Source organism: Salmo salar, chromosome 15 (genome assembly GCF_965601325.2).
Source record: "Salmo salar chromosome 15, fSalSal1, whole genome shotgun sequence".
Taxonomy (NCBI): Eukaryota; Metazoa; Chordata; class Actinopteri; order Salmoniformes; family Salmonidae; genus Salmo; species Salmo salar.
Genome location: NC_138305.1, coordinates 46409778 through 46428341, shown reverse-complemented (window position 1 = coordinate 46428341; position 18564 = coordinate 46409778). Strand labels below are relative to the sequence as shown.

Genomic DNA, 18564 nt, shown 5'->3' with positions numbered 1-18564 from the left:
CAACATAGAAATAGAAAAACTAGAAATTAAACAAAGAAATAGAAAACAGAACAACCCAAAACACCCCCTGCCACACCCTGACCTACTCTACTATAGAAAATGACATCTTACTAGGGTCAGGATGTGACAGTTGCTTTCATTTGTATATTTACTCTCTTTAATGTATTGCCTTTCAATCAACACCAATTTCAATGTTTGTCCGTATTAGTTTATCAAATGGCTTTCAGAAACGAAATAATCAAATATAGACCTATCCAATCTTTCCTAAATTTGCAGTCCACATTGTTCTAAGTAATTGCATGACTTCAGTAGCATTCACACTGATACAGGGGCTAGGCCTACTGTATATTGCATTATGGTTGAGCATGGACATGCCAAACATTGTCAATAAGCAAGATTAAATTCATTATTGATAAGGCCTAAAAAGAGAATGAATAATTCTAATCAAATTCTAAAAAAACTAAACAACAACTTGTTTTAAATAAGCTATGTCACACTTACAGGCATATTCATTTCTCCCCATGGGCATATAATATTAAAACAACTCAGACTATGGAGAATTTAATGGACATCCAAAATGGTACCTGCATGGCTAAAATAATGTGGGCCTGCCTACAATTCATAGATAAAAAGGGAATGTCAGCTCACTGTTTCACTCCTCTCAAACTTGATATTTTAATAAAGTTTTCGGGATTAAGATTTATTTCCAAGAAGCCTCAGAAGCCAAACTCTTTATTGACAGTCTTTTTGATTACTTCCAGATTGCATTGGGTCAACAAGAAAAGCCCTCATTGAGATGAGGAGAGGCTATGCTTGGTTGTATGTTTCTAAATACGAAGTATGCAGGCTTCAAATCACATTTGGCTGCTCTTTTTGTTAATGTTTTATTGTGTTATTTGTTTGTCTTTTTATTTCTATTTTCATTATTTATTTATTTTATTAACAACAAATCATTACAAAAAGTACATGGGGACATTAGGCTACTCTTGTTCCATGCACGTATGGGCAGTGTGTGCCATGGCTGGATAGGCTGCGTTTCCGCTGTCCAAATTCATGCCATAACCAACTGCGTTACCGCTAAAACCAGCTTTTGGTTGGTCTTAATTATCCATCAGCGCTGCCTGAAATTAGCACTTCGGATCATGTTTTTAAGACAGGTAAATAGCCGAACCTGGCGTTAGGGCTGGAAAATGCAAGTGCGCCAGTTTTTGCATGACGAACTGTGTTAGACACAAGCGCCGCCTTAACGCCATGTCAAATTGTGATGAATAATCTGTGAATGAGAAGATTTGATGTGAAATGACCTCTCTCAAGAGCGTTTCACTTTCCCTCTTACCCCCCCTTCACTCCCCCCCTCTCTTCCGTTCTCTCTCCTTCCCTCCCTCCTTCTCTCCCTGCCAGTTGGTGCTTCCAGAGTATTCTATCCATGGGCTGTTCTGTATCATGTTCCTGTGTGCCCAGGAGTGGCTGACAGTAGGCCTCAACATCCCTCTGTTCTTCTACAACACATGGAGGTAACTATCGAAGCTGGACTAGTCTTTTCTTGTCTTTCATTTTGTAAGATGGCATTAATTCAGTATGGTGCCCAGAAGATAAGCACTTATTTATGTATGTATTATATTATGTATGTATTACATTATATTATGTATGAATTATATTATGTATGTATTATATTATATGATGTATATACAGTGGGGGGAAAAAGTATTTGATCCCCTGCTGATTTTGTACGTTTGCCCACTGACAAAGAAAGGATCAGTCTATCATTTTAATGGTAGGTTTATTTGAACAGTGAGAGACAGAATAACAACAAAAATAATCCAGAAAAGCACATGTCAAAAATGTTATAAATTGATTTGCATTTTAATGAGGGAAATAAGTATTTGACCCCCTCTCAATCAAAAAGATTTCTAGCTCCCAGGTGTCTTTTATACAGGTAACGAGCTGAGATTAGGAGCACACTCTTAAAGGGAGTGCTCCTAACCGCAGCTTGTTACCTATAAAAAAAGACACCTGTCCACAGAAGCAATCAATCAATCAGATTCCAAACTCTCCACCATGGCCAAGACCAAAGAGCTCTCCAAGGATGTCAGGGACAAGATTGTAGACCTACACAAGGCTGGAATGGGCTACAAGACCATCGCCAAGCAGCTTGGTGAGAAGGTGACAACATTTGGTGCAATTATTCGCAAATGGAAGAAACACAAAAGAACTGTCAATCTCCCTCAGCCTGGGGCTCCATGCAAGATCTCACATCGTGGAGTTGCAATGATCATGAGAACGGTGAGGAATCAGCCCAGAACTACACGGGAGGATCTTGTCAATGATCTCAAGGCAGCTGGGACCATAGTCACCAAGAAGGACTGAAATCCTGCAGCGCCCGCAAGGTCCCCCTGCTCAAGAATACATATGAACATCTGAATGACTCAGAGGACAACTGGTGAAAGTGTTGTGGTCAGATGAGACCAAAATGGAGCTCTTTGACATCAACTCAACTCGCCGTGTTTGGAGGAGAAGGAATGCGGCCTATGACCCCAAGAACACCATCTCCACCGTCAAACATGGAGGTGGAAACATTATGCTTTGGGGGTGTTTTTCTGCTAAGGGGACAGGACAACTTCACCAGGGCATTGAAAATGGGTCGTGGATGGGTATTCCAGCATGACAATGACCCAAAACACACGGTCAAGGCAACAAAGGAGTAGCTCAAGAAGAAGCACATTAAGGTCCTGGAGTGGCCTAGCCAGTCTCCAGACCTTAATCCCATAAATCTGTGGAGGGAGCTGAAGGTTTGAGTTGCCAAACGTCAGCCTCGAAATCTTAATGACTTGGAGAAGATCTGCAAAGAGGAGTGGGACAAAATCCCTCCTGAGATGTGTACAAACCTGGTGGCCAACTACAAGAAACGTCTGACCTCTGTGATTGCCAACAAGGGTTTTGCCACCAAGTACTAAGTCATGTTTTGCAGAGGGGTCAAATACTAATTTCCCTCATGAAAATGCAAATCAATTTATAACATTTTTGACATGCGTTTTTCTGGATTTTTTTGTTGTTATTCTGTCTCTCACTGTTCAAATAAACCTACCATTAAAATTATAGACTGATCATTTCTTTGTAAGTGGGCAAACGTACAAAATCAGCAGGGGATCAAATACATTTTCCCTCACTGTATTTAACGACTTGAGCATTTGTAATTTGACAGACAGGCTGTGAGTGACTTTGGTTATGATGCACTGAAATCTCACCTTGAAAATTGGTCACCTGTCAAGGCTTCCTCCCATTAATATGTTGTTTTCTCCCTTCTTTGGGCTTGTTGTTGTTTCGTTATTTGATGTGCATCACTTGCAGAACTCTGTGATTGTTTTGCTCAGCCGGTTGAAGTTACGCAGCAGCACTCACTGTTTCATTAATTGCAGACTCTGCCAGATGCCCAGTGGCAACAGATGCTGTTTTCTCTACACATCTGAGGGGAGACGGGGAGAGGGGGGAGAGAGAGAAATAGAGGCACAGAGACAAAGATAGAGTGATGAAGAAATAGAGAGAGAGATACAGAGATATGGGGGAGGGTGACCCACAGCAGATAGATCTGTCCATTTCTGTTTTCCTTCCCAGTGAGCACAGCTGATGCCTGATGTCTTCAGCTCGTCCCCCTCCTCTCCTCTCCATCAGCCCCCACTGGCTCTGCCTCTCTGCCAGCCTCTCCTCCCCACCTCCACATGCAGCAGGGGCTCAGTGACACACAGGATAGTAGAGAGGTTTAGATGTAGGTTTAGCAGCAGCAACACAGTGGAATGGAGCACCACTACCTGTGTAGCGGAGATAATGTACATACTGTATATGCCGATGTAAAGCAGTGGCTACATTTCTGAGAAAGACGTCTCAGTTTAAGGCCAATTCCATAGCTTCATCAAAAGAGGAGGCTCATGGTTCTCACCCACTTCCATAGACTTCCGTCCGGAGGACGTACTCCAACTTATCAGAGCTCTTGCAGCATGAACTGACATGTTGTCCACCCAATCAAAGGATCAGAGAATGTATCTATTACTGAAAGCATAACCTACAGCTAGCTAGCGCTGCAGTGCATAAAATGTGGTGAGTAGCTAACTAAACGAGAGAGAAAAAAAATTGTTAAACAGTTTTGTACAAATTCCTAAATGAAGGAGAAGCAAGAGAGAAATAGAGAGAGATTTCGTAATTTTTTTTCTTCAGTTTCACTTACTTAGCTAGCAAATGCAGCTAGCTAGTTTAGCCTACTGAAACATCCTGCTCAAACAGCTATGACTATGCAACACAACACTGGAACTCTTCCAAGTCAAGGCAAGCTTTTGGTTTGACTAATTTATTGCCACCAGGGCCCGCCGGTGTAACTGCTTACTGTACACTGTAACATTACTGCATGATTGTAGTGGGTTTACTAACGCGTTAGTTCTCTTAGCTATGCTGACTATGACATTACTTTAGCTAATATGGTGACAACGATGTAGGCTATGTGTAGCGGTTTGGCTTGGAAAGGTTTTATCACCTGGTCACAAACAGCTGATGTGTTGTGCATTGAAGTCCACAAGTGAAGGGAAGAGGTGAAAGGAGGAGAGCGCCTAACGTAGATGCAAGAAGGAATACAACATGGCTGTGAAGGAATACAACGGGGTGTATTCAATCTTTCCGATTCTGTTGAAAAATGTTTCACAAACAGAAGCAAACGAAACAAAACGGGGATAAACATACCTGAATTTATCCAATAGAAACTCTCGTTTGCAACTGTTGGACTAATGATTACACCCACTATCAGCTAGATGTAGGCAACAATGTGCAAGGCGGTATTGATTTCACTGTCTGTCCATGTGTCACTGTCTGTCACATCAAATTTGTCTTTCGACCTGTGTGCACCTACGTTGTAAACTTTCATTCATAGGCATGATGGGTACAGGCAAAATGTGAGTATCATGTAGTAGCCTAAACCTATCGCTGTTACATTGAGCTGGGTGATTGGAATATTAATGACAGTCATCCAATATGATGTAATAGAAATAAGGCCATGATCATGAAAAAAAGATTGTCATCCCTAATCTGAAATGGCACTGACCGCCACTGTTCTAAATGGTACCAGATAGGGGTTATTAAGCTTGTAACCATAGCGGAACCCTTTTTGGTGCTATTGAAGGTTCAATAAAGAACCATGCTCATAAGGTTCTAAATGGAACCTGTATGTTGCTATAAAGAACCCTTTCCTAAGGTTCTATAAAGAACCATACCATTTTCTTTCTATATAGCACCAAAAATGGTTCCGCTATGGTTACAACCCTATTTGGGGCTATATAGAACAATTATTTATGGTTCTTTATATAACCTTAATGGAGAAGGGTTCAATAAATAACCTCTCTCAATCTTAAAGGTTCTTTGTAGATTATTTTGAAGAACCACACAGGGTTTTCTATTCTGGTCAGCCATATTATATTGTTAACATTTAATTCTTATTATTGTCTTCATTGACAAGTTGAATCAAGTGAGCTATCTCTGGAACAGCTGGGGGTCCCTGAGGAGAGAACCACTGACTGATTTAGTCAACTGTTCTCAGTTGACACAAGGCTATACATGAGTCTTTCACAAGACACCGTCACTGGCCATAGTCGTATATCATTATCACTTGTAGACTTCGGTGCACAACACAACAGCTGTCTGTGACCAGGCGAAGAAAAAAAAAAATTCATACCTTAACCGCAACACACAACCTACATCGTTGTCACCATATTAGCTAACGTCATAGTCAACATAGCTACAAGAACTAACGCGTTAGTAAACCCACAATCCAATCCATGTGTACAATCACACAGTAGTGTACAGCAAGCAGTTTAGCAGTTACACCGGCGGCCCCCGGTGGCAATACATTTATAAAACCGAAAGCTTACCTTGAATTGGAAGTGTTGGATAGCCTTAGCCAGCTAGCTAACATACATATCATTCCTCTCTTTTTGAGTCAGGATGTTGAGCAGGCAAAATTATCTAGTGTAAGTGAAAGTTAAAAAAAATACATTTTTGACAAAACTTTTTGAGTCAGCTACTCACCATATTTTATTCACGGCAGTGCTAGCTACCTGTAGTTTATGATTTCAGTACGAAATTAATTGTCTAATCCTTTGATTGGATGGACAACATGTCAGTTCATGCTGCAAGGCAGACGTCCTCCAGAAGTCGTCATAATTACTGTGTAAGTCTAAGGAAGGGGGTGAGAACCACGGTTTTGTATTGAAGTCAATGTACCCAGATGAGGACAGAAGCTAGCTGTCCTCCGGCTACACCATGGTGCTACCCTACAGAGTGCTTTTGAGACTACTGTAGATCTTTAGTGCAAAACAGTGTTTAAATCAGTTATTTGGTGATGCAAATATATTTACTATAGTTCTATCTAAGAAGGATAACTTTCTAATGTTTCACAATTTTTATTTTATTAAATTCACTGAGTAGGATAGTCCTCCCCTTTCTCCTCTGAGGAGCCTCAAGTGTAATATACAGTATAATATGTAACAGGATAACACAACACATTAGTGGAATGACACATTCACTCACTTGTCACGGTTGTCGTAGGGTTGAGACCAAGACACAGCGGGAAAATATTTACTCATCTTCTTTTATTTATGTGAAGAAGGAAAAACACCAAAAACGTATACAAAACGAACTTGACAGTCTTGTCATGCACACATAGCTAAACAAGAACAATCTCCCACAAAATACTAACACAAACACATACCTATTTATAGGACCCTCAATCAGAGGCAACTAGAAAACACCTGCCTCCAATTGAGAGTCCAACCCCCAATTAACTAAACATAGAAATACAAATGACTAGACTAAACATAGAAATACATTAACATAGAACAGTGCCCAAAACCCGGAATAATAAATCAAACATCCAACTACTAACACAACCAGCCCGAACCACATAAAACAAATACCCCCTGTCACGTCCTGACCAAACTACAACAACAAATAACCCCTATTACTGGTCAGGACGTGACATCACTGTTGCGCAAAAAGAGCTGTAAGCAAACCACACCCCAAAATATTGTAATGAGCTGCCTCCCCTACATTTTAAAAGAGCAAATAAACATTTTGTGAACTGTAAAGAACCATTGAAGAGCTCAAAGGTTTCTTTGGGTCATTATGGATCCCCATAGAACCATCACCCTTCCAAAAGAAACTTGAGGAATCTCCTTTTTTTGTGTGTGTATAGTAGAAGGGATTCCGCTCTCTCTGTGTTTTGAGGTGAACTCATCCTTTAGCACACATACTGTACAGACAGCTGCTCCCTATCCCCCACCATGACCCCCTCGCTGTCACAGAGAGGGATGTCTTTCTCTACAAACCTCCATGTGGGTCCCTCTCTCTGTGCCTGTAGCTCACGCTACCTCAGGTGCTGTGGAGCCCCACAACCTATCAGGTGGAGTCAATCAGTGTGTTGTAGAAATATAGGCCACCCCACAGCAATGAGTTACGGTCTGCTGTGAAATAGGGCACTACTGTCTCAGGTGGTGCTTGTCCTAACAGTAGAGGTACCAAATGATGCAGATGTGTTAGTGGAGTGACTTACCAGGTGGTAGTAGTAATAGTAGTGGTAGTGGGTTGAGATTCAGGTTCAGCTGGGTTTTTCAGGTGTTACAAGGTGCATGAGTAGAAATGGAATGGGCAGAATGGTTCTGATTTTGTATTATTTATTTTTGACTAACCTTTATTTTATCAGGTACATTAAACTGTCTGGCAAGGCATTCTCTCACACATTCTCATTTACAGCAATCTTGTTCTACATGAATTTAAAAAGCCCTGTCACAATTTATTTAATAGTCTGTCTAGGACAAACGACTTATAAACCATTACTGAATAGTTTGTTAGTCATTAGCAAACTATTGGTAAATCATTATAAACCATGTGTTCATGTATCTATTAACATAATTAAATGCATGTACAGTGCCTTGCAAAAGTATTCAGCCCCTTGGTGTTTTTCCTATTTTGTTGCATTACAACCTGTAATTGAAATAGATTTTTATTTGGATTTCATGCAATGGACATACACATAATAGTCCAAATTGGTGAAGTGAAAAAAATAAAATGACTTGTTTAATTATTTTATTTTTTAAATAGGAAAGGTGGTGCGTGCGTATGTATTCACCCCTTTGCTATGAAGTCCCTAAATAAGATCTGGTGCAACCAATTACCTTCAGAAGTCACATAATTAGTTAAATGAAGTCCACCGGTGTGCAATCTAAGTGTCACATGATCTGTCACATGATCTCAGCATATATACATCTGTTCTGAAAGGCCCCAGAGTTTGCAACACCACTAAGCAAGGGGCACCACCAAGCAAGCGGCACTATGAAGACCAATGCGCTCTCCAAACAGGTCAGGGACAAAGTTGTGGAGAAGTACAGATCAGGGTTGGGTTATAAAAAAATATCAGAAACTGTGAACATCCCACGGAGAACCATTAAATCCATTATTAAAAAATGGAAAGAATATGGCACCACAACAAACCTGCCAAGGGAGGGCCGCCCACCAAAACTCACGAACCAGGCAAGGAGGGCATTAATCAGAGAGGCAACAAAGAGACCAAAGATAACCCTGAAGGAGCTGCAAAGCTCCACAGCGGAGATTGGAGTATCTGTCTATAGGACCACTTTAAGCCATACACTCCACAGAGCTGGGCTTTACGGACGAGTGGCCAGAACAAAATAAGCAAACATATTTGGTGTTTGCCCAAAGGCATGTGGGAGACTCCCCAAACATATGGAAGTAGGTACTCTGGTCAGATGAGACAAAAATGTAGCTTTTTGGCCATCAAGGAAAACGTAATGTCTGGCACAAACCCAACACCTCTCATCACCCCGAGAATACCATCCCCACAGTGAAGCATGGTGATGCCAGCATCATGCTGTGGGGATGTTTTTCATCAGCAGGGACTGAGAAACTGGTCAGAATTAAAGGAATGCTGGATGGCGCTAAATACAGGGAAATTCTTGAGGGAAACCTGTTTCAGTCTTCCAGAGATTTGAGACTGGGATGGATAATCACCTTCCAGCAGGTCAATGACCCTAAGCATACTGCTAAATCAACACTCGAGTGGTTTAAGGGAAACATTTAAATGTATTGAAATGGCCTAGTCAAAGCCTAGACCTCAATCCAATTGAGAATCTGTGGTATGACTTAAAGTTTGCTGTACACCAGCGGAACCCATCCAACTTGAAGGAGCTGGAGCAGTTTTGCCTTGGAGAATGGGCCAAAATCCCAGTGGCTACATGTGCCAAGTGTCACGACTTCCGCCGAAGTCGGTCCCTCTCCTTGTTCGGGTGGTGTTCGGCGGTCGACGTCAACGGCTTTCTAGCCATCGCCGATCCACTTTTCATTTTCCATTTGTTTTGTCTTTGTTTTCTATACACCTGGTTTCTATTCCCCAATTACATGTTCATTATTTAACCCTCTGTTTCCCCCATGTTTGTGTGCGTGTTTGTTTTATTGTGAAAGCTATATCTGACGGCTGGTATTATTGTTGCCGGGTTTTGTTATTATGCCCGTTTATTTCGTGGTACCGGTATTTTTCCCGCACCATAGTATTGTGTTTATACTGGTGTTATCTTGTATTAAATACCTTGTCCACACATCTCAGCTCTCCTGCGCCTGACTCCTTTCACCAGTTACCCACAGCCTTAACACCAAGCTTATAGAGCCATACCCCAAGAGACTTGCAGCTGTAATTGCTACAAAAGGTGGCTTTACAAAGTATTGACTTTGGGGGGGTGAATAGTTACGCTGTAGTTATGTGAATAGTTACGCTCAAGTTTTCAGTTTTTTTGTCTTATTTGTTGTTTGTTTCACAATAGAAAATATTTTGCATCTTCAAAGTGGTAGGCATGTTGTATAAATCAAATGATACAAACCCCCCAAAAATACATTTTAATTCCAGGGTGTAAGGCAACAAAATAGAAAAAATTCCAAGCGGGGTGAATACTTTCGCAAGCCACTGTACCTACGTATATGCATAAACCATGCATTACAATTCCTACAACCTTTAATCATGTACAACTTAATCATACTAATCATGAACAGTCAGATGTTTCATGTGTCCCCCTACTCATCCTCCATCTCTCCATTCTTCCTTTCATCTTCCCCTCCGTCCCTCCGTCTCTACGGGTCAACTACCCCTCGTGTGTCGTGTCCCTATTCGGTAGGTACTTCCACAGCCCCACAGACACTAAGGAGCTCCTCTATGACCCAGCCTCGGTCATGAACGGGGACACACTCAAGTTCTGCCAAAAAGAGGCCTGGTGCAAGATGTCCTTCTTCGTCCTGTCCTTCTTCTACTATCTCTACTGGTGAGTGACAAATGCGCTTTCCACTGTGTTGTTTGGTAATGTGTTAAGGATACAGACAATGATCATCATTCACCTCAAAGTGACTATCAACTATATGCAGTACATCTAGCCTAAGTAGAGTATAGTTATTACTCTTGTACATTTTCCAGATGTTTAGTACAGGCTTTTACATGCTTTTAGAAGCATGTTATGTGCATATTGTTTTGTATTGCTAGGTATTATTACTGCACTGTTGGAGCTAGAAGCACAAGCATTTCGCTGCACTTGCGATAACATCTGCAAATCTGTGTACGCAACCAATAAACATTTATTTGATTTGATTTGACCAGGGATGGGGTCAATTCCATTTCGGTTTAGCCAATTCAGGCAGTGATTGGGTAATTTTCAATTCCCGAACTAAAACGCATTAATAAAACGTTTTCATAAACCCATTAATTTCATTGATTAAGTTGAAATGGAATGGACCCCACAGTCCCTGGAGTACTAGTGACCTCTCACCAGAGGCACAGGGGGTTTTTCAATTGACCAATCAGAAGTGTTGAATGTGACTCTCCTCCTCTCGCCTGTAGCGTGTACTGGACCGGACCATCCTCTAGTAGTGAGTCTCTTCAGTGGGTTTGTCACCTCGTGATACTGAACCCCTCACTGCCCCACGGTGCCCTGCCCCCTGCACACACCACCATACCACACCTGTGAATCTTTCCCTCTCTCTCTTTGTTTCTCTCTCTCTCCCCTCCTTTCTCCCTCTCATTCTCTGTTTCTCCTTACTCAGCGATACTGTAACACTAACGGACACAGCCTTTTCTGGAGAATGGGCCTCCTCAGAGAGATAACCTTTAACCCCTAACCTCTGACCTCCATTACTTCAGTCCCCCCTGACCTACTGGTGTTTGTCACAGTGGAGGTGGTCACTCTGGTGGAGTATAATATGGAATCCAATATAACAACTGACCTCCATTGTTTAACCTTGATGAGATGTGCATTTTCCCCTGATGTTTAACCACTGCTATGGATGTTATGTAACGTTACTGTATATGAATGCTTCCCTCTTTGTCTAATAAGTACCACTCCTAAACTGTTCTCACCCACTTCTCCACTTGTCTTTGGCATGATCTCTAACCCTTCCTTGCACACACACACTTACACACAGACTCACGCTCGCTCGCATGCACACACACACACACACACACACGCACATTTACTGTACACACGCGCACACACACAGTCTGAAGCTATTGAGCATCAGCTGAATAATGCTCTCCCACTCACAGATTGATGGGAAATCAAAGATTGACTCTGGAGGCCTAATCCTCCCAATTACAATGGCCAGGTTTGCTTCGGTTCATTAGCCCAACAGCCGTTTAAATGTAATGGAACAAGAAATTATTACGTGGCTGTGATAAGGAAGCAGAGCTCCATATAAATGTTTATGACAAGCCCTCAGTGAGGAATATGCTATATTCGCCTGTGGAAGCCAAGCTACTGGGTGAATTGAAACAACCTCAATGACAGAGAGATGACAAGCTGACAGCAAGGACATATGTAGCATCTCTGTCTACCATGAATAGCAGTCTAAAGACGTAATGTGATGTAATGATTTTTTTTTATGTTAATGCAGTAACAGTAACCTCTTGTCAAACTGAATGTAGATTCCAAGTACAGGGCTTGAAGTTTTTTTTACAGTACCAGTAAGTGGGAGATCCAGTAGCTAGAGAGTGTCTGTTCCACACATCTCCTCAGCTGTTGTTCAGCTTGTTGTCTTACTGTTTGGTGCAGTGTTGAAGACCAGGCTTAGTCTTCATCAAGTGACCAGGTGATTAAACCAGTGTTTTTTCAGCTAACAGCTGAGTAATAATGAAGATGTTTGTACGGTAGAATAGGCCCAGTGATCATGTGATGAGCTACAATTTGTAGATACAGGCTACTTATTAATCTAGCTACAGCTCTGAGGGGTGATGGAGCCTGGGCATGATGGAGGGCATGGTCTGTCTAAGCTGCCTCTGGTTCCCCTGCGTATGACACCTCCAGGCCACCATACGTATTGTGCGTCCATTACATTAGGAAACATGGATATTGATAACCCAGACAGACAGGTGAGCTCAGGCTTCACCACAGCAGCAGGGATTAGTGTCTCACTGGCCAGAGGACACCACATTTCTGAATTTGGGAGTAGCTAAGTGGTCATGATTAGTTAAAGCAGTAAATAAGCTATTATGGTACAGTTAGCTAGGAAGCTGAATTATTTTAGAAGATGTTTATTTCCCTAAGGCTAAGAACAAATGTTAAGTATTGGCATCTGGGAGATCTAGGCTTGTCTGAGCAGCTCACAAAATGTTATTAGGCTAACATGACTAATAGTTTGTAAAGAACGAAACTCTAGGGCTGTCCTTACTTTATTAAACCATCAAATCGTATATTTCATGAACAGTGTTGTCCACGCTAAGACATAGGCATACCTCTTAGTTCGAGCCCAGTTCTTCAAATTAATATTAAATATTTACATTTGGTTTATCGACAAGCTTAATCAAGCATAACTGCAGCGGCCTCACATCAATTTCTTGCTTATTTATTTGCTCGTGTTTTGAATAGGCAAAATGTTTATCCTTTGTAGTTGAGAAGGCTATATGCACAACATTAAAGGGCTCTTTTAATTGAAACTTAAAATAAAGAAACACAAACAAATATCAGTGAATCTGGCAGGCACCCAGGCATGGGTCCTAAAAAAGACACTACACACTACTATACCACACATGGATTAATCAGTTGTTTCTGAAACACTTTTAACACACACTTGAATGCTCCTTTCTTGTATGCTTATTCATTCCAGTGGATCAGTTTATAATGGGATCATTTTTGGCACTGTTGATAGTTATTGTTGTTGTTTTTACTGTTTGGTCCAATCATGTACTGTAGTCTCAGTCATTGATTTGTTATCTTGTGTTTTTCCTCCTCTCTTGTCTTCCAGTATGGTCTACTCCTTGGTAACCTCATAACAGTAAAACTCTCAGTATTTGAGCCATCTTCCGGATATCAGAGACTGTTTTCTGGAATTCCAACTAGCTAGCACAAAAACCAACTTTGCAGCAAAAAATAGCACTTTGGGTCACAATTTTTCTGTTTCATCAGAAGGACAGTCGGTGGGTCTGGTCTGGGGGGAAGGGAAGAATTTCAGCTCCAGTCCCCATTGCCTCAATGTATGTAAAGGGACATTACTGTTTACAGTTCTCTACAGGTCAAAAGTCCTTTATGAGTCACAGTGACCACCATATCTACTTTTGTCCGTCACTGCCCGGCTAATGTCTGTACTTACAGCCTGTCCTGTCCTGGAGAAGTACAGTAGCATCACCACTACCGTAGTAGGGTACACAGTAGTGTTTGCACAGTTTGTCTCAGGCACAGCACATAGAAACACAGCACAGCACAGTCGTGTTTGTCATCGGGACAAACAGGTCTTCTTCGACACCCATCTGCCCTTAGAGTCTCACCGATAGTAGCTTCTTCTTCACTGGTGGGAAGGGGAGATGACACATCCTGTACAGAGACATGGTGAACCTTCTGTTCAGGGACAAGGAAACCGGGTCAGCGAATGTTGCATTTTTACCTGCTGCAATACAATACATGGCCTGTGTGTTTATATACATTACATATGTGAATGGCTTTTGTGATGTGTGCATTTTGTGTATTCTTAACAAAATCATTTCTAATGGAAATATGATCTACGAAGAATCATATACAAATGGAATATTGTGTGGTTATAGTGTTGTTATTTGGTAGAGAAATTAAAGCTTGTTTTTTAGAACTAGAAAAGCAGTAATTCTTTGCACAGTAGTGTACGCCTATATCATTTTTGTTGCCAAATATTTGCGATGTTTGGTTGTGTTTCAATACTCTATAGTCTTTCCATAATGGACCGAATGTGGTACTTATTCATTCACTTAAATTATTCATAGTCATTTAAAATGAATTGTTTCCCTTCACACTTTGTCCAAGATACTTTTCAGCAAATATAAGTGAATGGCATATCAGCCTCCACTGTAAGATGACTAATATATGAAATGAACGACACTGTTAATGTTCTAACTACCCCCTCTGTCATTACCATTAGCTAGCAGATGCTGCCAATAATGAAACAGTGTCTGAAAACAGCTATGGACTACAGAGCTTTTGGCAATGCTGTTTCATTTTATTGTCTTTCAGAGAATTCATTATACCAATGCTGTCGGTTTGCTGCATAGTTCGTAATCATGCATCTTTACGCAGAAGTTTTGCATTAACCTTTACTCAAGGACAAGACGGGAATGCCCATATTGTTGTTTTCTGATTTAAGAGCATTTTGTATGTTTACTGTGTATGTGTCAACCTAAGATGAATTTAGATAATTGTTTATGAAATAAAGTATGACTATTTTAAAATGTGACATCAGAGGCTTTCTCTTTTTGACATTTAATGTGTTTATTTTTTTATTTATCTTTTCCTGTCATGGTGTAGGTTTTTGAAATGGATAAAGGACTATAACCTATTTATGCACACATGCATTTGTTGTTTCCTAATCTCTCCACCTAGAACTAAATATATCACCAGAGACAAGTTGTTTCCTGATAACAATTTTTGATGCAGTGACACTGTCAGAGTCCTACAGTATGTGTTCTTACCTCACTTTGCCCTACTACCACAGCTCTTGTCTCCTGCTGTATCCTGTCCACCTGTCTGGCATCTGTATCACTTCCTTAATGTGGTTACGGAGAGGTAGGATCCTTTGTTCTTCTGATTTGTGTGAAGAGCAAAGGAAGCTGTGATTCCTGCTGTTGTCATTTGCAGTCCTTACCTGTGTGATTATACAACCCTGTGTGTGTGTGTGTGTGTGTGTGTGTGTGTGTGTGTGTGCTTTCATGCATGCTTTCAGAGCTGTGCCCATGTCGCCAATGCGATGTGAGGGCGGCGACAGATCGGTGACAGCCTGTCCTCCCACAATGCACCTGGGCACCTGGGCACTCTCCAGATCACTACCACATGCCTCATAATTAAACTGCACTCAGACTGCCGTTATCCTCGACGTTCCTTTCCTCTCCCTCCCCCCGCATTCCCCCCTCACTCCCTTTCTGCTCCCCTTGGCAGCATCTGACGCTCCTCACTTATAGCCGTGAAATGGCATTCAGCTCATGTCGAACGCCTCTGGCACTCAATCTCAAACTCACTTGACTGATTCTGTGCTCCCACTCCAAAGACGCCCCTTGCCCAACTACAGATGCCTGTGTTGTACAGTAGATGTGCTGTACTGTATGTGCTAAGAGGCTCTGTACAGGACATCTCTTTTTGATCTTTTCATTTTAGAGTGTGATCAGGTGACTGAGATGTTCATATGTCATGTCTTGCTACGGTGTAACGTCTCACCTCTTCCCTCAGTAGTGAGTGACAGATTCCAGATCCCAGCTTTTCTCTAAAGCCTTATGACGTCTGAATTTCTGTTTTCTACCTAGTCTGACCTGAAGTCTGACCTGAAAATACCCCCTACGTCTAAAGCCACCTGCCTGTTCCTGCCTGTTCCTTCCACTCCCTCTAACCCTGGATCTGGTGCTGTATCTCCCGTCATAACTCATCCCCGGTCCAGATCAGAGTCTGTCTCGTACTGTCCACTCCACTGGCTTTGGTTTACATGGGATACCAGACATAGTAGATGGGAGTCTGAAACAGTGTTATAAGTTCTAACACCATGTATTTTTCAGAAAGATTTTAAATAATTAAATAATTGAAATGCTAAAATAACTCTTGGCCTCAGCTGTAGATCAAAACGCAAATCTGAATGTGACATTTAAAAGGGCATATAGAGTGCATTCGGAAAGTATTCAGACCCTTGACTTTTTCCATTTTGTTAGATTACAGCCTCATTACAGACCCTTTTTTCCTCATCAATATACACACAATAACCCATAATGATGAAGCAAAAACAGATTTTTTTAAATGTTCCAGGTTTATTACAAATAAAAAACAGAAATATTTCATTTACATAAATATTCAGACCCTTTACTCAGTACTTTCTTGAAGCACCTATGGCAGCTATTACAGCCTTGAGTCTTCTTGGGTATGACACTACAAGCTTGGCACACCTCAAGCTCTGTCAGGTTGGATGGGGAGCGTCGCTGCACAGCTATTTTCAGGTCTCCTGCGTTGTGTTGGTTGTTTGCTTAGGGTCGTTGTCCTGTTGGAAGGTGAACCTTCGCCCCAGTCTGAGGTCCTGAGAGCTCTGGAGCAGGTTTTCATCAAGGATCTCTCTGTACTTTGCTCCGTTCATCTTTCCCTCGATCCTGACTAGTCTCCCAGTCCCTGCCTCTGAAAAACATCCCCACAGCATGACGCTGCCACCACCATGATTCACCCTAGGGATGGTGCCAGGTTTCTTCCAGAGGTGTCGCTTGGTATTTAGGCTAAAGAGTTCAATCTTGGTTTCATCAGACCAGAGAATCTTGTTTTTCATGGTCTGAGAGTCCTTTAGGTGCCTTTTGGCATACTCCAAGCAGGCTGTCATGTGCCTTTCACTGAGGAGTGGCTTCCGTCTGGCCACTCTACCATAAAGGCCTGATTGGTGGAGTGCTGCAGAGATGGTTGTCCTTCTGGAAGATTCTTCCATCTCCACAGAGGAGCTCTGTCAGAGGCCCATCTCTCCTGTATGCTCAGTTTGGCTGGGAGGCCAGCTCTAGGAAGAGTCTTGGTGGTTCCAAACTTTTAAGAATGATTGAGGCCAAGATTGATCAAAGTCAATGTGTTCTTGGGGACCTTCAATGCTGCAGACATTTTTTGGAACCCTTCCCCAGATCTGTGCCTCAACTCAATCCTGTCTCGGAGATCTACGGACAATTCCTTCGACCTCATGGCTTGGTTTTTGCTCTGACATGCACTGTCAACTGTGGGACCTTGTATAGACAGGTGTGTGCCTTTCCAAGTCAATGTCCAATCAATTGAATTTACCACAGGTTGACTATAATCAAGTTGTAGAAACATCTCGAGGATGATCAATGGAAACAGGATGCACCTGAGCTCAATTTCGAGTCTCATAGCAAAGGGGCTGAATACTTATGTAAATAAGGTATTTATGTTTTATGTTTTATACATTTTCTAAAATGTATAAAAACCTGTTTTTGCCTTGTCGTTATGGGGTATTGAGTGTAGATTGATGAGGAAAAACAATAATTTAATCCATTTCAGAATATGGCTGTAAAGTAACAAAATGTGGAAAAAGTGAAGGGGTCTGAATACTTTCCTAATGCACTGTAAATCAGCAGTAACCAGACATACAGTGTACAGTATTTGCTATTTGGATAAACTTGACATATTCAAGAAAGTTTCAGAAATCGTCTTGTCAGAGGTTATACAGTAATAGTCATTTAGTTTTAGGGAAGGCTGTAAAAATCACAAATAAAACCTGTCAGATTACAGAATCATCCCATAATAACAAGTAATTGTTTCGTTGCCTGTTTAAATTATCATCATCACACCAAAGATTATATTAATATCCAGCTAAGACTCCTGATGCTTCAAATCAACCTCTGAATGTTCTGAGAGTTAGCGTTCTAGTAACATCTTATTGCCTTCTGGTAAAATAGCCTACAGAGTTGGGATGCGGAGACAAAAAAGCTGGATTAATTAAGAAATAATGAGAGACTTATCATTAATCACTTTACAACACTATCTGGCTCAGTGTTCAGGATTAGATAAATGGCCAAGATGTTTTTCGCTCCTTGACTGAGATCTCTCTTTATACAGTCGTTTCTGCCAGCAATAATGATGAAGTCAACTGGGTCAAGTTAAAGTACAGTCTTTCTCTTCAGTAATTAGCACAGTGAGTGTCTGCCCGTGACACCCTCCAGGCCTGTCGCTAAGGGGTTTCCTCAAACACACAGTGATGTACGGCTCATTAGTCAGTGGTGAAGCAAGCAGACTGAAAAATACTACTTGAAGGTACCTGACTGCTCCAGCCTTTCACTTTTGGTTTGTCTGAGATACAAACACAGAGGTCATTAATATACTGTATGTTGAACCACATTAGTGCCTTTAATGTATGTAGGTTGAGCATTTCATGAACCCAAAAAGGAGACACCTCTAGAATAATGATTGTTCTCATGCGCTAGACTAGACCTGTATCAGAGTCATAGTCAGACAGTTAGACAGTTCGCTAAAGCCCATCCAGACAAATCTGAAACCAGGATAAGAG

At 41.5% G+C, this 18564-nt stretch overlaps 1 protein-coding gene across 3 annotated transcripts in view; it reads left to right on the top strand.

Annotated features, from left to right (window-relative positions):
* Window positions 1–14775, top strand: part of LOC106571455 (protein cornichon homolog 3) — a 56318-nt gene extending 41543 nt beyond the window's left edge. Inside the window, exons 4-7 of one of the 3 annotated variants that reach the window (XM_014144586.3) lie at window positions 1402–1514; window positions 10215–10358; window positions 10928–10956; window positions 13324–14775. In XM_014144586.3, coding sequence (XP_014000061.1) covers window positions 1402–1514; window positions 10215–10358; window positions 10928–10956; window positions 13324–13343 — 306 coding nt within the window. In that variant the 3' untranslated portion in view covers window positions 13344–14775. Of the gene's footprint in view, window positions 1–1401; window positions 1515–10214; window positions 10359–10927 lie in introns of all 3 variants that reach the window. The other 2 variants (XM_014144587.3, XM_045695747.2) reach the window with 2 other exon arrangements.
* The last annotated feature ends 3789 nt before the right edge of the window (window positions 14776–18564 follow it).